The sequence below is a fragment of the Macrotis lagotis genome, chromosome 7, assembly GCF_037893015.1.
Source record: "Macrotis lagotis isolate mMagLag1 chromosome 7, bilby.v1.9.chrom.fasta, whole genome shotgun sequence".
Lineage (NCBI taxonomy): Eukaryota > Metazoa > Chordata > Mammalia > Peramelemorphia > Peramelidae > Macrotis > Macrotis lagotis.
This window is the reverse complement of record NC_133664.1, coordinates 163,941,593-163,964,422: the sequence shown is the minus strand read 5'-3', so window position 1 is coordinate 163,964,422 and position 22,830 is coordinate 163,941,593. Positions and strand designations below refer to the sequence as shown.

Sequence of the window (22,830 nt, the reverse complement as noted above, 5' to 3'; positions counted from 1 at the left end):
TATGAAGGGCTTTGAAGGTCAAGCAAAGGGACTTTATATTTTATCCATTAGGTAATAGGGGTCTACTGAAGTTTTTCTGAGTGTATTTGTGTTTGTATTTGCATGTACACGTGTGTGTGTGTGTGTGTGTGTGAGAGAGAGAGAGAATACTATTATTGCATAAGAAAATTCCTTTTGACTGCAGAAGAAAGGCGGGGAAATACTTGTTGAAGTTTGGAAAACAAGTAAGTGACAGTTACAGTAATATTTTGGTGAAGGTATTAAAATGAAAATGATATTCTATCAAGCAAAAAAAAAGGAGAAATATGTGATTCCAGTGCCTTGAACTTGAATCAGAGCTTGGATTGTTCTGCAGTCTCACAACATGCTTCCAAAGGTAAAGTGAGATCTTTAATCTCACTAATAAATTCATCATTAACTATCTCATTTAACAAATAATAATGACTTTACAAAGAGTTAAGAAAGTTTATTATCTCAAAAAAATGACCAAGGAAGTATAATATGTGTGCCCTAGTATTATTATATGTTAACATTCATTTTTTTACCTTTATTGAAATTTTATTTAATTTTCCCAATTACATGTAAAGGTAGTTTTCAACATTTGTCCATTTGGAAGTTCATGAATTATACTTTTTTTTCTACCACCCTCTCTTCCCTCTCCTTTTTCCTTTCCCCATGGCAGCAAATAAACTGATAAAAGTTGTTCATGTACAAATGTATTTAATGTAATTCTATATTAATCATGTTGTGAAAGAGGAATTAGAATTGAGGTGGGGGAGGCACCAAGAGAAAGACAGGAAAGTGAGAATAGATTTTTTTAAAAAAAATGAACATAGTATGATTTACTTTTCATTCATAATCCCTAGTTTGTCCTCTAGATGTAGGTGACATTTTCCTTAATAGATCTCTCAGGATTGTTCTTGATCACTGAACTGCTGAGAGAAGCTGCATCCATCACAGTTGATCATCTCACAGTGTTGTAGTTAATGTGTACAATGTTCTCTTGGGTCTGTTTGCTTTACTCAACATCAAGCCATGCAAGTCTTTTCATGCTTCTCTAAAGACCAGTCACTCATGATGTCTTGCAGAAAATTAATGCTCCATAACAGTCATATACCATTCCCCAATTGATGGTCATACTCTGAAATTCCAAATCTTTGCCACTACAAAAAGAGCTGCTATACATATTTTTAAAAATGTGAGACTATACTCATTTTTAATCTCTTTTGTTTATAGATTTAGTAGTGGTGTTGTTAGATGAAAGGGTATGAATGATTTTATTGTCCTTTGGAAATAATTCCATATTGCTTTCCAAAAATGACTGGATCAGTTCACAGATCCACCAACAGTGCATTAGTGTCCAAATTTTCCCACATTGCTATTTTTCTTCTTTCTCATCTTAGCCAATATGAGAAATATGAGTGAGGTGGTACCTCAGAGTTGTTTTGATTTGAATTTCTCTTATCAATAATGATTTGGAACAGTTATTCATATGACTATAAATAGTTTTAATTTCTTCATCTGAAAACTGTATGTCCTTATTCTTTGACATTTATCAATTGGAGAATGACCTGTAATTTTATAAATTTAATTTAGCTGTTTCCCAGCTTTCTGCATTCCTTCAAATCTTGGCTGTATTGGTTATGTTTGTGTAAAATTTTTTTTAATTTAATATAGTCAAAATCATCCCTTTTTGCAATTTATAATGTCCTCTATTTCTTATTTGATCATAAACTTCTCCTCTCTCCATTAATCCAACATATTGAATATTTCTTGTTCTCTTAATTGCTCTTTCAAATCCCGTACTCAATTTGAATTTATGTTAGTATAGGGTATGAGATGTGGGTCTGTGCCTAGTTTTTGACTTAATAGTTTTCAATTTTCCCATTAGTTTTTCCTCAAATAGTGGGTTCTTATCCCAGAAACTGGTGAAGTTGGGTTTATTAAACAGCAGATTATTTTAATCATTTTACTAGTTTCTTTTATATCAAATCTTTTGTACATAATTATTATATTCCTTTGCCAGAGCCAGGAAGATTTGATGACTGCTGCTTGATAATATAGTTTCAGATCTGGTACAGCTAGTCAAAGTTCCTTGGCATTTTTTTTTCATCAATTCTTGAACTTTGGTTGCTCCAGATGACTGCTGTTACTATTTTTCTAGTTTTGTAAAATAGTTTTTTTGGTGGTTTGATTGATATGGTCCTGAATAAGTAATTTAATTTGGGTAGAATTATCATTTTTAATTATATTAACTCTGTCTAACCATGAGCAAATGGCATTTGTTTAGATCTGACTTTATTTGTGTGAAAAGTATTTTGCAATACAGTTTCTGGCTTTATCTTAGGAGATTAGAGTCCCAAGTATTTTATAGTGTCTATAGTTATTTTAAATGAAATTTCTCTTTTTTATTTCTTGCTCTTGGACTTTATTGATCATAAATAGAAATGATGATGATCTGTTTGGCTTTATTTTATATTGTTACTTTGCTTAAGGTTTTTAATTATTTCAAGTAGTTTAAGCTTATTTTCTAGTCCTCTCTAAGAATACCATTGTTATTTCCTTATTACCTATTTCTAATTTTCTAAATTCGAAATTTCTTTTCCTTCTCTTATTGTTAAAGCTAACATTTCTAATACAATAATAAATAATAGTGGTGATAAGTGATCTTTGTTTCACTCCTGATCTTATTGAAAATGTTGCTGATGGTATTAGATACTGGTTCCCACTTTAATGAAAACTCTATTCCTATAAACTCCAGTGATTTTAATAGTAACAGGTGCTATATTTTATCAAAGACCTTTTTAACATCTATTGAGATGATAATGATTTTTTGTTAATTTTTTTAATGAAATAAACAAGTATATGATTGTTTCCAAAATACTGAACCATCTCTGCCTTCCCAATTTAAATCCCACATGATCATGGAATATTATCCTAGTAATAATTAATTTCAATCTCTTTGCTAAAATTTTATTTAAAATATTTGCATCAATATTCCATAGGGAGATTGATCTATAACTTCCTTTGTCTGTTTTGGTTCTTTCAGGTTGAAGTATTAGTACCATATTGCTGTCATGAAGGAATTTGGCAATTCTCTTATTTTTTAATTAGTTTAAATATAATTGAAATTAATGTTCTTTAAATGTTGGTAGAATTCACTTGTAAATTCATCTGGTTCTGGAGACTTTTTTGTAATTTTTTATGTATTTCGCAACTTATTAATCTGAAATGGAGTTATTTAAGTATTATATTTCCTCTTCTGTTAATCTGGATAGCTCATATTTTAGTAAATATTCATCTTTAAATTGTAACTTAGGGGCGGCTAGGTGGCACAGTGGATAGAGCACCAGCCCTAGAGTCAGGAGTACCTGAGTTCAAATCCAGCCTCAGACACTTAATAATTGCCTAGCCATGTGGCCTTGGGCAAGCTACTTAACCCCATTGATTTGAAAAAAAAGTTAAAGAAAAGAAAAGAAATTGTAACTTAGATTGTAAAATTTCTTGGCATACAGTTGGCAAAATAGTTCTGAATTATTACTGAATTTATTTAATTTCCTCCTCATTGGTGGTGAGTTCACCCTCTTCATTCTTGATACTGGTAATTTGGTTTTCTTGTTTCTTTTTTTTTAAAATCAGTTTCACTAAACTAAAAGTTTATCTAATTTATTGTTTTTTTTTTCATAAAACCAACTCACTTTTTAAAAATTTTCTTACTTTCAACTTTGCTAATTTCTCCTTTGATATTTAGAATTTCTAATTTGGTATTTAATTGGGGTTTTTTAATTTGTTCTTTTTCTAGCTTTTTTGGTTGCATGCCCAGTTTATTGATTTCCTCTTTCTCTGTTTTTTTTTCACATTGCATTTAGGGATAAAAAAATTTCCTCTAAAAACTGCTTTGTTTTGGTTTGATGTCTCATCATTGTCATTTTCTTAGATGAAATTGCTTTTTATTCCTGTGACTTGTTATTTGATCCATTCATTATTTAAAATTAGGTTATTTAGATTTCAATTAATTTTCAATTAATCTTACCATGGTCTTTTATTACATGTAATAGTTATTGTATCATATCTGAAAAGAATGTATTTAACATTTCTGTCTTTCTACATTTGATTGTGAGGTTTTTGATGCCCTTGTACATGGGTAATTTTTGTGTGCGTGCCATGTACTGCAGAGGAAAAAGTTATAACCCTTTCTATCCTCATTTCAATTTTCTCCAAAAGCTCACTCAATATCAGTTCATGCAGATCCCTCCAGGCTTCCCTGAATCCCCATCCCTCCTGGTTTCTAATAGAACAATAGTGTTCCATCACATACATATACCACAGTTTGCTAAGCCATTCCCCAATTAAAGGATATTTACTTGATTTCCAATTCTTTGCCACCACAAACAAGAATGCTATGAATATTTTTGTACAAGGGATGTTTTTACCCTTCTTCATCATCTCTTCAGGATATAGACCCAATAGTGGTATTGCTGGATCAAAGGGTATGCACATTTTTGTTGCCCTTTGGGTGTAGTTCCAAATTTCTCTCCAGAAAGGTTGGATGAGTTCACAGATACACCAACAATGTAATGGTATCCCAGATTTCCCACAACCCTTCCAACAATGACCATTATCCTTTTTGGTCATATTGGCCAGTCCCTCAGAGTCATTTCAAAGCTATAGTCTTTGTCCAAGGCTTCCTTCATCTACCCCCTTAAAAATACACTTCTCAAGATTTATAAGCAGCATCAAATTATAATCAATTTATGCCAGCATCTTCTTTCCAAGTACCCTCCATAGAAATATAATCTTCATTAGCTAAAGTATCATATAAAGTAAAATCACTTGATGATTCATTTATAGCTTCCTCCTCTAAGAACACTCCCTCTATTTGTAGCTAAAGTTAATAAAGCAAAATTGGTTCAAGATTCATTTATGTTCAGACCCTCTAAGTACACACCCTCATTCTCTCCATAGTAATAGAGTACTTGTTTACTAAAACATCATGTAAATCAAGATCATTTTGTGATCTATTGATATCCAGACCCAATAATTTCACTCTCTACTTCTGTTCCTATAATATAGTACCTAAAATAGATAAGGTATCAAGGAAACCAAGATTACTTCATGATCTAGTTATATCCAGACACTAGAAGCATACTCCCTCACTCTCTCTACAAACTAGTTTCAAGTCACTGTTTTCCTTTTCTGGATGGGCATTTTATCATTTCTATCAGAATAGTGGCTTTCTATGGTTAGTGGGTTTTTTTTTTTTTTTTTTTACTGATTTTGATGGTACAGAGAATACAGCTTTTTTTTTGTTGACATAGCTGGGACTTGGTCCCTGGTTCATTGCTTGCTAAAGTACTGCCTCTGAAGAGATTTGTTACCTTTGTATCCAAGCATTGCCAATGCAGAGGTCATTTCCTCCTTTATGCCAAGCAAAACCTTGCCTATGCAGTGGTTTCTTCCCAATCCAGTCCCATCTGCTACACCAGTGTTCCCAGGGCTCGAAATTTGTCTTCCAAGTTGGGGTTGAGACCCTCACTGCTGGCAGGCTGCCCACACTGACATGCTGAGCCTGAACCTGAGCTGCATTGTGTCTAAAAACCTCCCATTGGCTTTTCCACTCTCCCAACTATGCTCTCCCCTTTACTCAGAAGAGGCAGATCTTTACTGACCTTCTTCTTTTTATCTTGAGTTGAAGACTTGTTTGACTTTTTTTTTGGTGGATTCTGTAGCTTTAAGGTCTGTGTAGAGGCTTCATTTAAAATTGTTTGTATGTGTGTGTGTGTGCATATGGGGAAGACTCCAGGAGCTTTCTAGCTTCATGCCTTCAAGTTGTCTCTGCCCCGAAAGTTCCCTATTTAATATTAAATTTAAGGGGAAAATAAATACACTATTACTAAGGATTACTTTACTCTCAAACCCAAGTAACAGTTACAGGAGAAGAAGGTGAAAGCAAAAAAGCCCATAAACTAAATCTTTTATTTGCAAAAGAATAATACAATTAAGTGAGATTGATCTAGTGAGTATCTCAAGCAGCTGAGGCAACCATCAATCTTTTCTTCGACATAAACTTTGTGTAGTGGTGATGGGAGTTAGTATACCTACCATTTTCTTTAGATTTTATCAGAGGGTGAAGCCATCTTTCATCTGATGTGTATATGCGTGTGTGTGTGTGTGTGTGTGTGTAATTATATATATATATATATATACATATATATATATATATATAGTTATGTATGCATACACTTTCCCTTCCCTTCTACAATTGTTGCTCCTGTCTAATTCATAGTAAATGAAAGTAGATGACATTGCATTATTATTACACTCTCTGGTTAAGTTCTCAACCTTGAAATCATTCTCATTAAATAAACATTAGAAGCCTGTATTGCCCATACTGGAGAATGATGAAGTGAGCCTGAGAAGTTTCAATCATAAACAAGAAATTGCCTGAGTATAATCTTCTTGGCAGTGTTCTTTTAAGGTGACAATTGTGTTTCCTGTCATCTGATAGATAACATCTTAGATTAGCTCACTTGGATTATGAGTTCACAGCTCTATAACCATAAAACTCCCATGTGAGATCTAAACCAGATTAAAATATAATTGGAAAATGTTTATAAAAAATAAAAAAATCACAACACAACATGGATATTGTAAATTTGTACTTTTCTAAATCAATATGTGGTTTCCAGGGCTCCCTTTCTTTATGAGTTTGACCACTGGTCTAAATAACCATCTCAAACCTTTTATATGGGAATTTCTAAAGAGTAATAGGAATATTATTTATCTCTGCCTGCTCTGAGTCCTTTAAGTTTGAAATAAGACTCTAAAAAACAGACTGAAATGGATGCAGAATCCCTGAGTCATTTAAATGAAACTCAGTCTTTGAATTTTATAAGGATCTGTGATCTAATTTAATAGCATATAAGGATTCTGGGCAAAAATTATTAGCTATTGAATTTATGTGGCTAACAATGAACCTGAAATTAACTAGTCTACATAAGAAAATTTAGATTTAAATTTAAAGGCAGGGTGTGTTATCAACCTATGGTATAATTGGTCTAATAATTTTAACAGTAACAATAGAACTGATTATTAGAGAAAATCAAAATATGGATTTACAAATCAAACTGACAGCAAATCATAAAATAATTTGCATTTTTATCACTGTGTCCTTTTATAAAAAAAATCCCTTGTTATTCCAAAATCCACTCAAGATCAGAGTGGAAAGACTGGTGGCAGTAAAACAGAAGACTGGAATTCTTCCAGGAAACAGTGTTGGACCCATTCCTGTGTTTGTGTGTGTGTGTGTGTGTGTGTGTGTCTGTGTGTGTGCATAGATTCACTTTCCACAAGACAGTAAAAGTACCATCAGGCATTGGCTCAGAAAAGAGACCTAGCCATGCATGTGCAAACCATCTGTTGGAGGCATGAGGGATTTCCTTCTCTTCGTAGACTGATAATCTAAGTCCTCTCCAGACTACTTTGAATACATCTAGCTCAAAGAAAAGAGAACAGCAACAATTACAGCCATGTGTTTTGATCCAGGGTACAGTGATATAATTCTTCATTTTTTATCTTAACAGAAAATCCTTATTGACACCAAAGTTAAACATAAGGTGACAGAAGAAAATGATAGTTAAAATATTGTCTTCCTTTCCCAAAATGATTAGTCTGTTAATTAAATGAACACATGTGTGATAGCATTACTTTTCTCAAATCTATTTTTCCTTCACCCAGATTTATGTGAAATACAAGGACTTGTATACTGTGGAACCCAACAATGCACGTCAGCTGGTGGAAATTGCAGCCAGGGACATTGAAAAACTACTAAGTAACAGATCCAAAGCCCTAGTGGTGAGTTTAAATGGGATTTTCTTTTCTTCTATCTCTTATACATTTTAAATTCTTTATATTAAATCAAAAGATTGAGGAGATGTATTTAAATTTGTTAATGTTCATCTGAGGTATTTAGAATAATGCTTATTAACGTTTGGTTTTTTCCTCTCATGGATGTATGGTGGACATGAAATCATGTGTTGACGTACTAAACTATATATTAGGTGTTCATTGACAAAATAATATTTTTTAAAAATAAAGTAGATTGGGGGGGGTGGGCAGAATGACTAAACAAGCCAAAATAAACTCATAAGCAATCAAGACTGTAGAAGGCCTATTATTGTTATCATTGATTTAGGGAATGAAAATAAATAAAATTTGAGAGTTTATTAACTTTAACTTCCTTTTAAAGGTTTGTATATGTTTATTACATGAATGAAAGCTTACTTGACTATAACAAATAGTTGAGTATTATTGCTTATATAAATTCTAGTGGAGGTTTAATTTGAACCCTCTAAATGTAGCATTCTCTACCACCAACTTTTCTGGATTACTTAGGAGTCAAGTTGTACATTGTAATGAGTAAAGAATATAATAAATTTTTAGATGTTTGAATTAGAATGTAATACTTCCTATCTTCTGTAACCTAAACTATAAAAAAAAACCTAGACCTGTATGAAACCTTTGGGGAGGGGGTTTGAAGAGTCAAAATATATATATTAAAATAATCAGTGATGGTTGTGTTTGTTGAAGGTATAGTTATTTACTTAAGTTTAAATTTCCCTCTGTGTTTTTTACATGTATATGTGTACATGTGTGTGTGAGAGAGACAGAGACAGAAAGACAGACAGAGAGAGACAGAGTCAGAGACAGAATAGACACAGAGTCAGAGGCAGAGAGACAGAACAGAGCCAGAGTGAGAGAGGGGAGATAATGCTATGGAATGTTATAGCCATTTGAATGAATGAACATAGAGAAAAAAGTCACAAAGGCAAGGGATACTTTAATTGAAATACTGGTTGTCATATTTCAAATATGGTAGATAGCATTACAAGATGGCATTTTTAATCATATACACATGAGTTAGAGAAACTGGTGACTTAAAAGAAACCGAATTTCTCTAAATATAACTTAATAAGGCAGCAAATATTATTGAGCATCCAACAGGTATATTGTTATGTATTAAAAGCTAAGTGTAATTGTCTTCAGTGAGTTTGGGGGGTAACAATATAAAAAATGAGCAGCCTCCTATGAATTCTGCTTGTATAGAATGATTGGATAATGGGGTTATTTAATATTCTGGTTAACTAAGAAGTTCCCCTAAAAAGGGGATTTTGACCTTTTTTCTGTCTTGAACTCCTTTAATATACTAGTGAGCCCTATGGAATCTTTAGAATCATTTATTTCTTAAAATTTAAAATAAAAAGAAATGCTAAATTTTAGCCAAGGGTAAATAAAAATAAAAATGCAATTTTTTTCACATCAAAATCACAGGACACTTCCCATCCTTGTGAACTTCACTTTAAGGATTATTTCTTTTCAAAGAATGAGAATAAAAATGAGCTTAACATTAAAGCTATGCTGAAAATGATTTAATCTTCCTTCAATTCAGGAGGAAATTAAATATTTGCAGCATCTCCAGGTTATACGAATAGCTCATATTTATATAGTGTTTTAAATATTACAAAAGTTTTCTTCACAGCAGTCCTAAGTTAAATAATTTAAGTATTATTTTTCTATTCCTAAAGAACTCAAGAGAGGTTTTCTGATTTACTAGTGGGCATACAGCTAGTAAATAATAAAAGTGGGAGTTGAACTTAAATCTCTTGAAGTCTCAGCTTCAATGTGATGACCTTTGAGCTGCTCCACATAAAGCAGGAATATGAGATTGGGCTGAATCTTTCTGTTTACTGAGGAAGTGAGCTAAGTTATGTTAGATGAGCTTGAATTCTTAGTTCAAAAATCTCAGTTCATTCTTGAAGAACAAAATAACTTTACTACTATGTTGGGATCAAATTACAGTGTGTCTGATTGTGGCTGATTAGACCAATATGGGTCTGGAAGACTCTTCCACAGCTTGGGCACAAATAGTTCATGTGAACATTTGGAGTACAGGTTTCTCTAAATTTGCATATTTCATAATGGTATTAATATGGGTATGCAGATAAATATTGTAGATATTTAGAAATGCAAACAAACACACACATATATTCCAACATTTTTTCCTCTTTTGGCAGCTTTTCTGTTTTCTATGCAAAAATTTCCCTTAAATTGCCTTATATCTGTGAGTTTTCCTTACTTAGCTGGTTGCACTTGGCTCTCTTCCCTTTACTAAAAGCATTTTTGTATTCCTGTTTTAGCATGCATCTTAATGTTTTTTATGCACTTTTGTGTCCTGCTATATTTACCTGCCTTGTCAATTATCTTCCAAAGGAGATTCTATGGAAGTATTGTTAAATGTAGTACTGCTATATATTCTTTTATACTCAAACTTTCCATTTCAGAGTGATAAATGGGTTTTGACTAGAAATAAAACATAAAACTCTTAGTGTAGACAACTAGATGACAACAGTGGATAGAACACCGGGCCTGGTCAGGAACATCTAAATTGTTTGGCTGTAGACGTTAACTTACTGTGTAACACTAGGTAAATAACTTTTTCTCTGTTCAGTTTCCATATCTATAAAATGGGAATAATAATGGCACCTAACTCCTAGGGTTGTTGTATAAGATAATAATTATAAAGCACCTAAACTTGTGCCTTAGGACCTCTATAAACATGTTATTTTTATTATTACTAGTATTAAAGCTTAACATTTCACTAAGACTATTGAGAAACTCATAATATTAGGGATTTTATTCGAACTCTTCATGAGGAACTCTTTCTTCATTTCTGCAATTTAAGGGTTTGGAGAATTGCCAGGGGTCCTTGAGAAGTTATTAGGACTTGAGCCCATGTCTTCAATAAACCATGGTTTACTATTGGACAAAACAAGCAGTCCCTCCTATGAATTTTGAGAATAAAATAGTGTCTGGCATATTATAGGCATTTAATAAAATGTTTACTTATTGATAAAATGATTGAGTGAATCTGGCATATTGTTTTAAAAATCTACCTCACTCATTTTTGGAGTTTTCTCAGTTTAAGTATTAAAACACCCCTGGGTAATCTTCCTTTAGAAGTTGACCTTTTATAATCTCTGTGGTAGGAGAAAAAAAAATCTGGTTTCTGAACTAGTATTAGCAGATGCTACTAGGTAGGCTAGGCTGAATATCTGAAAGTGTTCATGAACAATTCCAGGAGGGCAAACTGATGCAATAAAACCACCCATCCTCCAGCAATAGTTCCTGTGGGACAGCAGTGAATGACATCAGCCTCCTCATTGTTCACATATCAGCCTAGCTAAGGGACTTCACTGAGTAAATGAAGGTCTCTAGGCACTTCGTTGAAACAAAGTTGGAGGAAGGTTATCATAAACAAATACTGGTAGTGACTTTTCCAATTATAGTTTTACTTGTTTCCCTCAGGTTGCAAGGGTTACTTTAATTAAAAATTAATACATCCATTATGAAGCTCTGAAAATTTTCATACACCCTTGATTTTTATTTCCATATCACTGTTCAGCTAGTTGCAGCTTGTAGTGGTAAAAATAACTGAAGCTTTTTTAAGTATTTGTATTTTAAATCCCTACTGCCTGTCATAATAGTGCCTAGTGTCAACAATAATGTAGAACTTAAATATTTATTGTTTGATTGACATGCAAACATGCTTATCTGAGATCCAGATATCATTGTGTAAAAATGACAATATCTATATAAAGAAAGTAAATGCTATTTCTATCATAAGCATTGGCCTCTAGATTCCTTGTATTTGGTGAAAATCTGTATTTCCCCACCTACTTGTGATATTTCTCTAAAGCAGTTTTTTATTTTCTTTTGTGTTTCATGGATCCCTTTGGCAATCTGGTGAAACCCATGGAACCCTTTTCAGAGTAATATTTTTTAAAACCATACAACTAAAATACAAAAGATTACAATGAAAACAAATTACAGTGACAAAAATAAAACAATTTACAGACTTCACAATAAGAATTCCTGCTCTAAAGATTCAGAAAATTATTGCTTTCTCGTTTAATATAATTTCAGTATTCAGAGACTTTTCTTCCAGAATGAAGTTTACCTTTAACTTGATTTTGTCTTTTGGGGTAAAAATCAGTTTCATATTATTTAAGTGTACATATTTATGGCATAATCTTCATATCTTAGATAAGAATTGAGAATTTCTATACATTTTATATATAATGTTTTTATTTATATAATATGCTTTTAATATATTTATATTCATTTTCTATATAAATATACTTACATGTATACTTATACACTTACTGTATCAATTACTTTCTTTTTATAGATATTACTATATTTACACAATGATATCTGGATTTATATTAGATATACAAATTTGTATATCAATCAAACAATAAGTATTTAAGCAACTACATTATGGCTAATGATGTATTAGAATCTAGGAATCTCAATACAAAAGTAAAATAGTTCTTGTCTTCAAGGAATTTACATTCCAATAGGAAAACATAACGAATATAAGGAAGAAATGGCCAGGTAATGGAAATTTTGTATGAGGGGAAATTGAAAAGATTTAGAAGAGTCATAGGTCAATAGTTCTCGAAGACCACAACATCAAGGAGGTAATGCCATGATAAGCACATGAATTGGATTTGAGGGAGGGGGACTGTGCTAAGGTACCAGCCTCACTTTCTTCTCCAGAGTCACCTGGGTTCAATGGACAGATATGAATCAGGATGCCTGGAGATGGCCCTAGAGGTGAGGCAGTCAGTGTTAAGTAACTTGCCCAAGATCACACAACTATTGAGTGTCAAGTATCTTAGATAGGATTTGAACTCATCCTCCTGACTTCAAAGTCAGTGTTCTATCTACTATGTCACATAACTGTCCTTTTCTTTGAAAGAATAAGAGGTTGAAAGTTATATCTGGAAAGTCATGTATACATCTAGAAGCAGACAGGACAGCAAAATACATAAAGTGAATAGGCCCTTGGAATCAGAATTGTTGACTGTTTGGAAGGGAAATTTAGTCTCTGACCAGCAGTAGAAGATTATATAAAATGGGAATCAGAGGGGTAAGGGGCATTGGAGAAAATAGATGACATTTATTCTACCATATTTTTATTTTTGACTTACTTGTTCTGATACTGCCCCCCCTCTTTTCCCTGATCCACTTGACTCCCCCTTAACCTATTTGCTCATAAATAAGAAAATAATGTCACATTTTAAAAGCAGATATATTCAGTGCCATGATTTTAATTAATTTGAAGTATGTAACATTATACATCTTATATTGCATATCCTTTGTGGTATCATATTTCATTTACATATGTTACTTTTTTTGATCCTTACAACAACTCTGGAAAGCAGAAGCTATTATTATCCCTAAGTTGTGGAAGAAACTGAAAGTGAGAAAGGTTAAGTTAGTTGACTAGCTAACAAGTATGGAAGACAGGATTGAAGCTCAGGGCTTCCTGATTCCAAATTTGGCACTATCTACTATGACCCCCTAACTTCCTTGAAAAGGGAAAAACTCCAAATTCGCCCTGAATTGCTGCTTTAATTTCTACTTTTAATTAAGGAATATTTAGAATAGTGGAAAAAGTAAGGCAGTCCTTTTTCAAATGTTGGGGAATTATACAAATTGTTCTGTAGATTGATATAGATGATAGACTAGTAATCCTTCTGCCTCTATTTCTTGAATTACTTCTGATCATATAAATGGAAGAGATAGTCTGATTGTACAAAATAAACCATGCCATACAATTCCTGTAGTCAGATTTTCCATGACATGATTAATGCCTAATTAAAGCACTGTGAAATCATAAATCTGGAAGTAACCTTAGGACCTTAAACTAACATTTATTTATTTATTCAGTCCATATCCTGATGTTAGGGACATAGATTTCTAAACTACCCAGGAAAGCCATAACATATTCTCCTCAAATATCTTTAAGTATGGAGAGACCCCACAATCTTAGGAGTTCATTCTTTTTTGTGATACAGTCAAGGAATTATGTCTCACTCAACTTACTGTATTTTAACTTAAACCCATCTTTTGCTGCTGTTTGTCTTTCATGCACAGTTAAAAAAAATACACACCTTAAGTCCTACTGCAGAATCCATAACATATGATCTTCCATTGAGAGGGAGAGCGTATAGTAGCAGAGAAGGTCAGTCTTGGAGGCAGGAAACTTTTGTCTGCCCCTGGTACTTTCCTTATCAATGAGGTCACTTCTCAATTTCTGTGAATACTTTGTAAGACCAAATACATTGTCAGTCTGCACCAATGAAAGGAGGTTTCATAAAGGAATGCATAATGCACATGGAACCACAGATCCATATTAGAAAAGAAAAACAACTTTCTATCATAGATCTTCATTCTATCTCTAATAATTTTTAGCTCTTTCTTAATATTTTCCAAATCTTTTTTTTTATTTTTGCAAGAAAATGGAGTTAAGTGACTTGCCCAAGATCACACAGCTAGGTAATTATTAAATATCTGAGGTCAAAATTGAATTCTGGTCCTCCTGAGTCCAGAGTCAGGGTTCTATCCACTGTGCCACCTGTCTGCCCCTACAAAACTCTTTAAAGTATTATGATCAAAAAGTGGTAAAGCTATTTTGTTGAACAAGAGTTATGCGCTAGAACCAACAACTTATGTTTCCTCCTATAAATATTTTGCATGTAAGTATTTTTTAAAAATAACAGCTATATGTTAAATAACTTTTAAATAATCCCAAAACAAAGCCTAGTATCATAGAATATTTTCTCTAGGATTTTACAGTAATTTCTAGCAATATAATTAGTTCAAATTTATACTGGGAAAACAATAGTTTGCTCCCTTAATTATATGAAAAAAAGTTATGAAAAGTGATGCTGTTACAGTTTACAGATACTCATAGATCAGGGCTGCTCTTAGCTACCAACAGAATGCTGAAATATTGCAGTTATCGAATGTCTCTGTTGCCTCAACTCCTCACATTTTTGATTATGTGACAACACCAAGACTCTGGTAAAATCACCAAAGAAGAGGTGGCATTGCAGCATCAACTGCAAAATGTTTTATCCTTAAAATTACTCTGACTGATTTTAGAGTAACCAAACCTTCTATGTGTTTATTAACTCTTTTAGTTCCAAATCTCTCTTTGAAAAAGTAAAGCTATTTGTTATATAATAAGGCATCTGGGGTTGTTTAAACAACAGATTTTAATGTCTCTGATTGTTTATACTGAGTTTTCTCAGAAAACCCAGGTTTTGATGTAAAATAATAAATAATAATGACTCAGATCCAACAAGAGGGTGTGCATATATATATATATATATATATATATATATATATATATATAGAGAGAGAGAGAGAGAGAGAGAGAGAGAGAGAGAGAGAGAGATAGAGAGAGAGAGAGAGGATTCACTGCCATCTATATCACTTTTGTGGCATTTTTTTAGTGGTACAATAGTGTAGTAAGTGCCAACTTGAATTGAAAAAGAAGGCCAATAAATAACTATCATCATCACTCATCTGGCCAACATGATGTAAATCTGCCCAGAGTGGTTTCTTCCAAGATGTTCATGCTTTGGATATTTTTATGAGGATTTCATAAAGAATGTGACCACATTGCAGAAATATTCATTTGTACATATTTCAATTCAATGTGAATCTGCTGTTCCTAATGCAATGTTATTCCATAAAAGAGAACTTTTCTTTTCCCCTAGTAGCTAAATTATGTTTAATACAATAGATAGTTCCTGGGGGGGGGGGGGTGAATAGTGAACTTGGTCTTATTTTATCTAATTAAATTTAATAGTAATTTTTTAAATAATCTAAGTAGATAAGTAGTCTTTAGAATTTTAAAAATATAATTTAATCTCGCAGATTCTCTACAGGGAGGGATCTTTTCTCGTTCTGAGACCAAAAAGTTGTCTGACTTTTGGAAGAATAGAAATAGAATGATTTTGCTTTCCATGAAAGTCATTGACCTCAATACTGCTTGTGAGGCTAAATAGTGATAGTACTGTTTGTGAAATTTCATTAAGCCCATTACACTTCTATAATATCAAGCCCATTACAATTCTATACAATTTAAATACTTATAACAGATATATTTTCCCAAAATAGCCACCTTGCCCCAAACAATTAATTTAGCCATGAGGTGTTATGGCAAAATAACCATAGTAACTGATCACATGTACAACATTTTATCAATAATTTAGATGGTAATATAGAAATAATGATATCAAACTGCCAGATCATAGAAAAACTAAGAGTTAACTGAAGTAGTAAAAGAATGGATGATTCTAGTCTCAGGACTAATATATATTGAATGATAGAATCCAGATTCAAAAAAATCTTAAGATAAAGTGATAGTCCAAAGCAAGAAAATGAAATTATTAGTAGTTAAATATACAGACTTGTATTTTTTTGTAAGGTCATTGGGCTTAAGTGATTTGTCCAGGGTAATAAATAAGTACTTGTGTCTGAATTTGAATTTGGGTCCTCCTGACTCCAAGGCTACCAGTGCTCCATTCACTGCACCACCTAGTTGTCCCTTATAATTTTTTTTGTTGTTTTTATTTTCTGAGGAAGCAGTGGGGTTAAATGACTTGCCCAAGGTCACATAGCTAGTGCCTATCAAGTGTCTGTGGCTAGATTTGAACTCAGGTCCTCCTGACTTCAAGATGCTTTCACCACTTTGACATCTAGCTACACTGCCCGACTTAAAGACTTGTATTGAGACTAAAAAATCTTATGCAAGTATAATATTGGGAGATTTGACTTAATATATGGGAAGCCTGGGATTTTTGATCATTGTAACTCTAACATAAACCATTTATTTATCAGAGATTCTATGGAAGATAAGGTAAATGTGGGTTTCAAAGGAGAATAGATTTCATTTCAAAAAAGACACCAATTCTTATATGGTCTTTGTTAACCAAAACAACAACTTATTTCAGAAGGGATACTAGCAAAATAACATATTTTTAGAAAAAAGGGACCATAATTGTGAAGGCTCTGAAAAGAAATATCTCAAAATATCATTAAAATGCATGGAAACATTCACCAGAAAGATTTAGTGGGAAGATGATAATTGTTTTTGGATATCCAAAGAACTGACTTGTAGAAGAACAGTTAATCTTATTGAAGGAAATGTTAAAGTAGTCCAGTTTCTATGCCAAGAAAACCTCAAATGGGATCACAAAGAATTGGACGTCATCAAATGACAAAAATTATGTTTCATTTGCTCTATAGAGTTTGACTTAAAGTATATGCAAGAGAATAGTTTAAAAGGAAGTTGAGAAGACATAATGTACTATAAACTCTGAAGAGCTTAAATGCTGGACAGAAAATGTATTTTATCTGGGGCTTAGGGAGCAAAGTGAAAAGAGTTTTGAGTAGGAACGTAGAAAAATTAGGTCTGTATACTTGATTGATGTAAGTTGGAAAGGAGAGAAAGTGGAACAAGGAAGATGAATTACAGGTATAAAATTAAGATTGTCCATGTGGACTAGAATGCAAGGAATAGTACAAACTGTAAATGCATGAAGAATATTCTGTGAAGGTAGAATTAATAGGACTTTGAAATTAAGGTGGAAGATGGAGTAAGGGAGGAGAGAGGAAGTAAAAAAGGTTTTTGTTGAGCCAAAATAGATAATTAACTTCTCAGTCTTTCAATCCAACCAGATTAATAGCTGCTCCCTCATTTGTTCCTATGCTATTGTGATACTCTGTAATAAAAATTTAGATTATAAAATACTTACATATATACTGTATTTCATTTGGGTTTTAAGTTCCTGGAACAGTATGGTATAGATTGTGCTGCTTTTTTTCATCCTTGCATCTCTGGTGCCTAGAATTGGTACTTGCATACAGTATAGTCTTTATAATATTTTTTGCTTCAAATTGACATATCAAATTCCATCTTATAAAGTCCTAATGTTTCCATATAGTGTATATAGGTTCTGTGATTGTCTTCCAATATCAGAGAAATAATTTTTTTTTTTGGAAAGGAATTTGGATCCACATTTGTTAAAAAAAAAATCTCCCTCTCCAACATTTTGTTTATTAGGTCCATTAATATGTTTTTTCAGACCTTTTTGAATTGTAATGTCTAATAATAATAGATGATAACCAAAGAAAGATACTCCAATCATCCAACTGTAATTTATTTCATTACTAATAGTGCTTTTCCTTGGCTACAAACATTCATAGTCTATTCTTAGTCTCATCAAATTTTAGGGTTTATTCACTGATTAAGTATGAAAAATAAAATTTTTTTTCAAATAAAATGTTTAAAATTATATATATCATTAAAATGCTTTCTCTTTCTAGGTCCAATAATTTTATGTTTATACTAATGAATATTATATATATATATATGCCATAATGTAAATGTTTAATATATGCCATGTTTGTTATTGATTTGCAATATTTACAACATTTTTATTTATAAAAGCCCTCCATTAACCAGAATTCTCAATGGACTGAGATAGTCTTATTGAGTTCATTTTCTAATTTACTGAAGGATATAAATCTAAATTTATATTTAACAGTCACTGTGGCAAAATAACTTCAGTAGCAAAACAGTACTAAAAATTGTCAATATGGAATCTCTCTTCCTATGCAAATAGTCATTGCCTTCTTAAAGATCAAATCCCACAACCACTTAGCTTCACCTTTAAGAACAAAAAAGCATGTACACCCCCCCACACACCCTTGTTAGGACCAAAAATTATGATAGATTTTGTGAATGACTTTGCTTTTGACCTTGAAAAGTAGGATTTTTATATTATGTAACCCATTTTGGCAAAGTTTACCCTTTAAGAAATTTAGAATTCTTTTAATTTTCAATAAAAGAAATAGATTTAGTAAAGAAATTAAATCTCTGCCTCACAGTGATTTTTATAAAGAATAAGCTTACTAGTTAAGTAAAATTCTCAACTGATTTTCGTTGAGTTCAGTATAATTTTTAAAATTTGTTTTCTTCATTTTTTAAAAGTAAACAATGTACTAAGGGGTAGAGATAAAGAGTGATCTGTGTGCTTGGAGATCATTCTTAATTATTTTCTTTGAATGGAGTCACATTCAAGATGAAAGTGGGAGCTTCATGAATTTCTTTGGTTATATAGGATATAATAGTTTAAAGTGAATGCCAAAGCTTCTTTCATTTGTCTGAAGATTTTGTCCCTTTTAGGGGACAGAACTATAGACCTTTGAGATATCATAGGAGTTGACTCTTTTGACCTGGAACAAAATAAACGGGGGAGGGGGGGAAGAAGTATGACTATTGAAATTTCCAAGTATTTGAGTGACAGTTACAGATAGTCTTCATTAGTGCAGAAAGATCAACAGCTTCTTAGTTTATATTTGGTGTTGTAATGAAAAGAGGTACTCAGAAGTCATTGTAAAGGTGGAGGTTTTATTTACCCTAACCAGGAAGAATTGTGACAAGGAAACAGTAAAAATTAACTTCTTTGTTAACTTCCTGTATTATCTACACCTGGAAATATTGTAGATCATTATTTCATTAGCATTTGATAAGTCCCATTCTCTTAGATATCCACCAATTCTGAAAACTCCAGACTCCACATGGCTTGTATTACATGGTTTGAACATTTTATACCTCTAAATGGTATAGAAATTGTGATCAATCAGATCCCAGCCACACCTTATCTTGTGTCTTTTCCATGTTGTCTGAAGAGATGAGGAAGAAAATCAATTCCTGAAAACATCTATCAGGTTCTGGGGCAGCTTTGTCTTTTTGCAACAATTAACTACAACTTTATTGAATGTTAGAAAATACTCAAAATAAGTTCTTTACAAATATCTTTTAAACTTTTCACTGTTGAGCCTTTCTTTTCAGAATTTTAACTGGAAATGTTACTATGATTTAATTGATCTTGTGCTACATCAAAATTGTGTTTGTAACACCTTGGTATGGTATGTAAATATACCATAGTATATAAATATACATGTATAGTATATAAATATACATATATACATAAGCATTTTGACATATAAGAAAGAAATACAACATTCCAACTGTTTTGCAGGATTCATTTATAATTTGTTTCACTTAGTTCTTGAATGAAATAGGACTTGTAAAGTTTGTAGAGGTGAGATTAGACTTAAAAGATCACTAGATGGAAACCATTTTACTTAGCTGTTTTAAACTTCATCTTGTATGGTCATCCTTACACTTAAGTGTTGTAATTGAAATAATTAAGATCTCATCACTTATACTATGAAAAAATAAAATCTCACCTCTTATTGGGACCATGAAGCCAAATTGCTCATTCAAATTATTGATTATTTGGATTTGAATAGAGTACCTGCAGTACATAGTTGATATTGATAGAAGTTATTATTTGTTTTTTTAATTTTAAATGCAGATACTCAGGGTCTACATATTTATTGAATTTTACACTATAATGAGAAGAAAAACTCACAAGAAACCCAATAACTATATATTTATTGAGTCTTTACACTATAATGAGTAAAACTCAGAGTTGCTTTAAATAATCCTCACTAGCCCTTAACTTAAATTTGGAGACAAGAGATATTTTGTGTTTCAATCTTTTTTGATGTTTTTTTAAATTAAAAAGAATCTTTGGCACAGTTTTGCACAGTTGAACTGCCTTCAAGATCTGATTTTCACCTTTCTCTTATGCATTACTTGTAGGCAGGAGAGTGGAACTAATTGGGTCATTCGCAGTTCTATTCAGAAGCATAAGGAAAGCTTAACTAAAGCCAAACAATTAAAAATAGTAAGAAATTCAGGACATAGAATATAATAAGAATACCAGACCTTGAAATAAATCAAGGAGAAAGAAGAAATGTCCAATTATAGATACTACTATAGACAGACTAGTAATTCATTATAGAATGAGGGAAGGTGAAACATGGAAGGCAGCTAAATTTTTATTTAATAGGAGATTATAAAGAAGTTGGCAAGAAACCTTAACATTTCATTTCTTCCTAATGTCTATGATACTTAAATGCATTTCTTATCCTGACCATTTGAAGAAGAATTATTTATCAGATGTTATCAATTATGGAAAGAGAAGTCAGTCAAACTTTAGAGATTTTACCCAGTTAAGGAGTTATTTAATTTTTCCTAGGTACTGGACACAAGCAGTCAGTATTCATAGAAGCCGTACCAAAGACCACATCAGAAAAATTGGGTCTGTTCAGTGTTGCTGGGATTGCATTATCAAGTTTCTCTTTGCTAAATATTAGTCTCTTGTCCTCATCTGACATTTCTCAGTACTTGCTCCTATCACAGTGGGGAGCTAAATCAGCATATTAAGAATCAGCAAGTGGCACCTGACACTGACTCTGAGAGAAGGGCTGCGTTTTGAGTTACCTCAAAGACGTTCAGCTGCTCTCCCCTAAGTATTTTAGACATGTTCACTGATGAGAAACATTTTCCAGCTGCACAGAATGCACACTTGGAATAAATACTGGAAGGAGGACAGTTTTAAATACTTAAAACCAGCTACCATCAAGGCAGGCCTTACTTTTCATTTCAACAGTATGCACACTGGGGAACTATCCCTGCCGTCTACGAGCATTTTATTGTCACACGAGTAGGCGTCCATTATAGAGGATACTGGCAGTGGACCTTTTCTCCTCTCTTTGCATGACAGTCATAATTTCCTACTTCTCCATTTAGTGCCACTGTTGAAAGAAGAAAACATCCTAAATGTTTTAAGTAGCATTGTGCCCTTGAGAGTAGACTCAATCACTCTACTATCTTTTTTCCCCTTTTCACCCAAGTTTATATATTTTTAAAATATTTATAAGTAAAAAAAAATCATCATCCTTTCAGTACCTCCCTCCACTAAGGTGACTTTTCTTTTTGCTTTAGACCTCTTTGTGGTCTAACCTTAAAATCTCTAGGTCCAAAAGTGGCATATGAATTGAAGCTTGACCTCTGATTTCATTGGAAAGGGAATTTCCCCTTTTGATGATTGGAGCCTCATTTGCAGTTTATAATATAATATTAGAAATTTGTCTGGAATTCTTCTAGATTAAGTAATTTGACAATGGTCATACAGGTAGTATGTGTCAGAAAAGAACATGAATTCATATCTCATTGGTTTTCATGTGCATTACATCACACAGAGGATGTAGGTTTTCAACACAGTATAAGCAAAATTTCAAATTGCTTTTTTGAAGAGTTGAACCACTTCACAGCATCATCCAAAGTATATTTGAGTATCTACTTTTACTCAGTCTCTCCAACATGCTTTACCTCTTTTGGTATCTTTTTTACAATTTACTGTATCTGAGTTTACATTGTTTTTTATAATATTAATGTTTCAAAGTGAATTTCCTATAATTGTAATGAGTTTGAAATTTTCCTGAGAATGGTTTCTTCATTAAATTCAGGCCAGTTATCCATTTGGGAGTGAATGGGAACCATTGCTTCTATTAGAAGATTTGATACAATATATTAGAAGATATACATAATACTTTTGTGAGCAGTGAGGAACAGGATGACAGGATCTACATGAGAAATAATATTTAAAAGATAAGATGGAGCAGGAAAAGCACATTCTTATGCTAACTGCATAGAAATATTTCCAAGGAAGTATTACAAGGGAAGTACTTTAATCAAAGGTAATCATTAAGTTAAGGGGATAACTAATTTGGTAATAAGCAACCAGACATAGGTTAACAGTATTCTGCCAAGGTATTTATTATATTTTGTCAAGAAATTGTACTAGTTAAATTTTTAAAAATTAATGTTTTACATTTATATTCATAATTAATAGGTTTTTGAATATTTGTGTTTGTCCAATAATTAGTACTCTAGAAAATTTTTTTCTGTAACTTAATTTTGTTTAAATGATTTATTTATGTATTTTCAAAGAGAAATAATTAGATTTTAGATAAATGTCAGTGCTC

The 22,830-nt window shown here is 32.3% G+C and overlaps 1 protein-coding gene across 1 annotated transcript in view; it reads left to right on the top strand.

Moving 5' to 3' along the window:
* Nucleotides 1–22,830, top strand: part of LOC141494190 (voltage-dependent calcium channel subunit alpha-2/delta-1-like) — a 430,495-nt gene that overhangs the window by 41,897 nt on the left and 365,768 nt on the right. Inside the window, exon 3 of the mRNA XM_074195299.1 lies at nt 7,738–7,854. Within this exon, the coding sequence (XP_074051400.1) occupies nt 7,738–7,854 (117 nt within the window). The remainder of the gene's footprint in view (nt 1–7,737; nt 7,855–22,830) is intronic.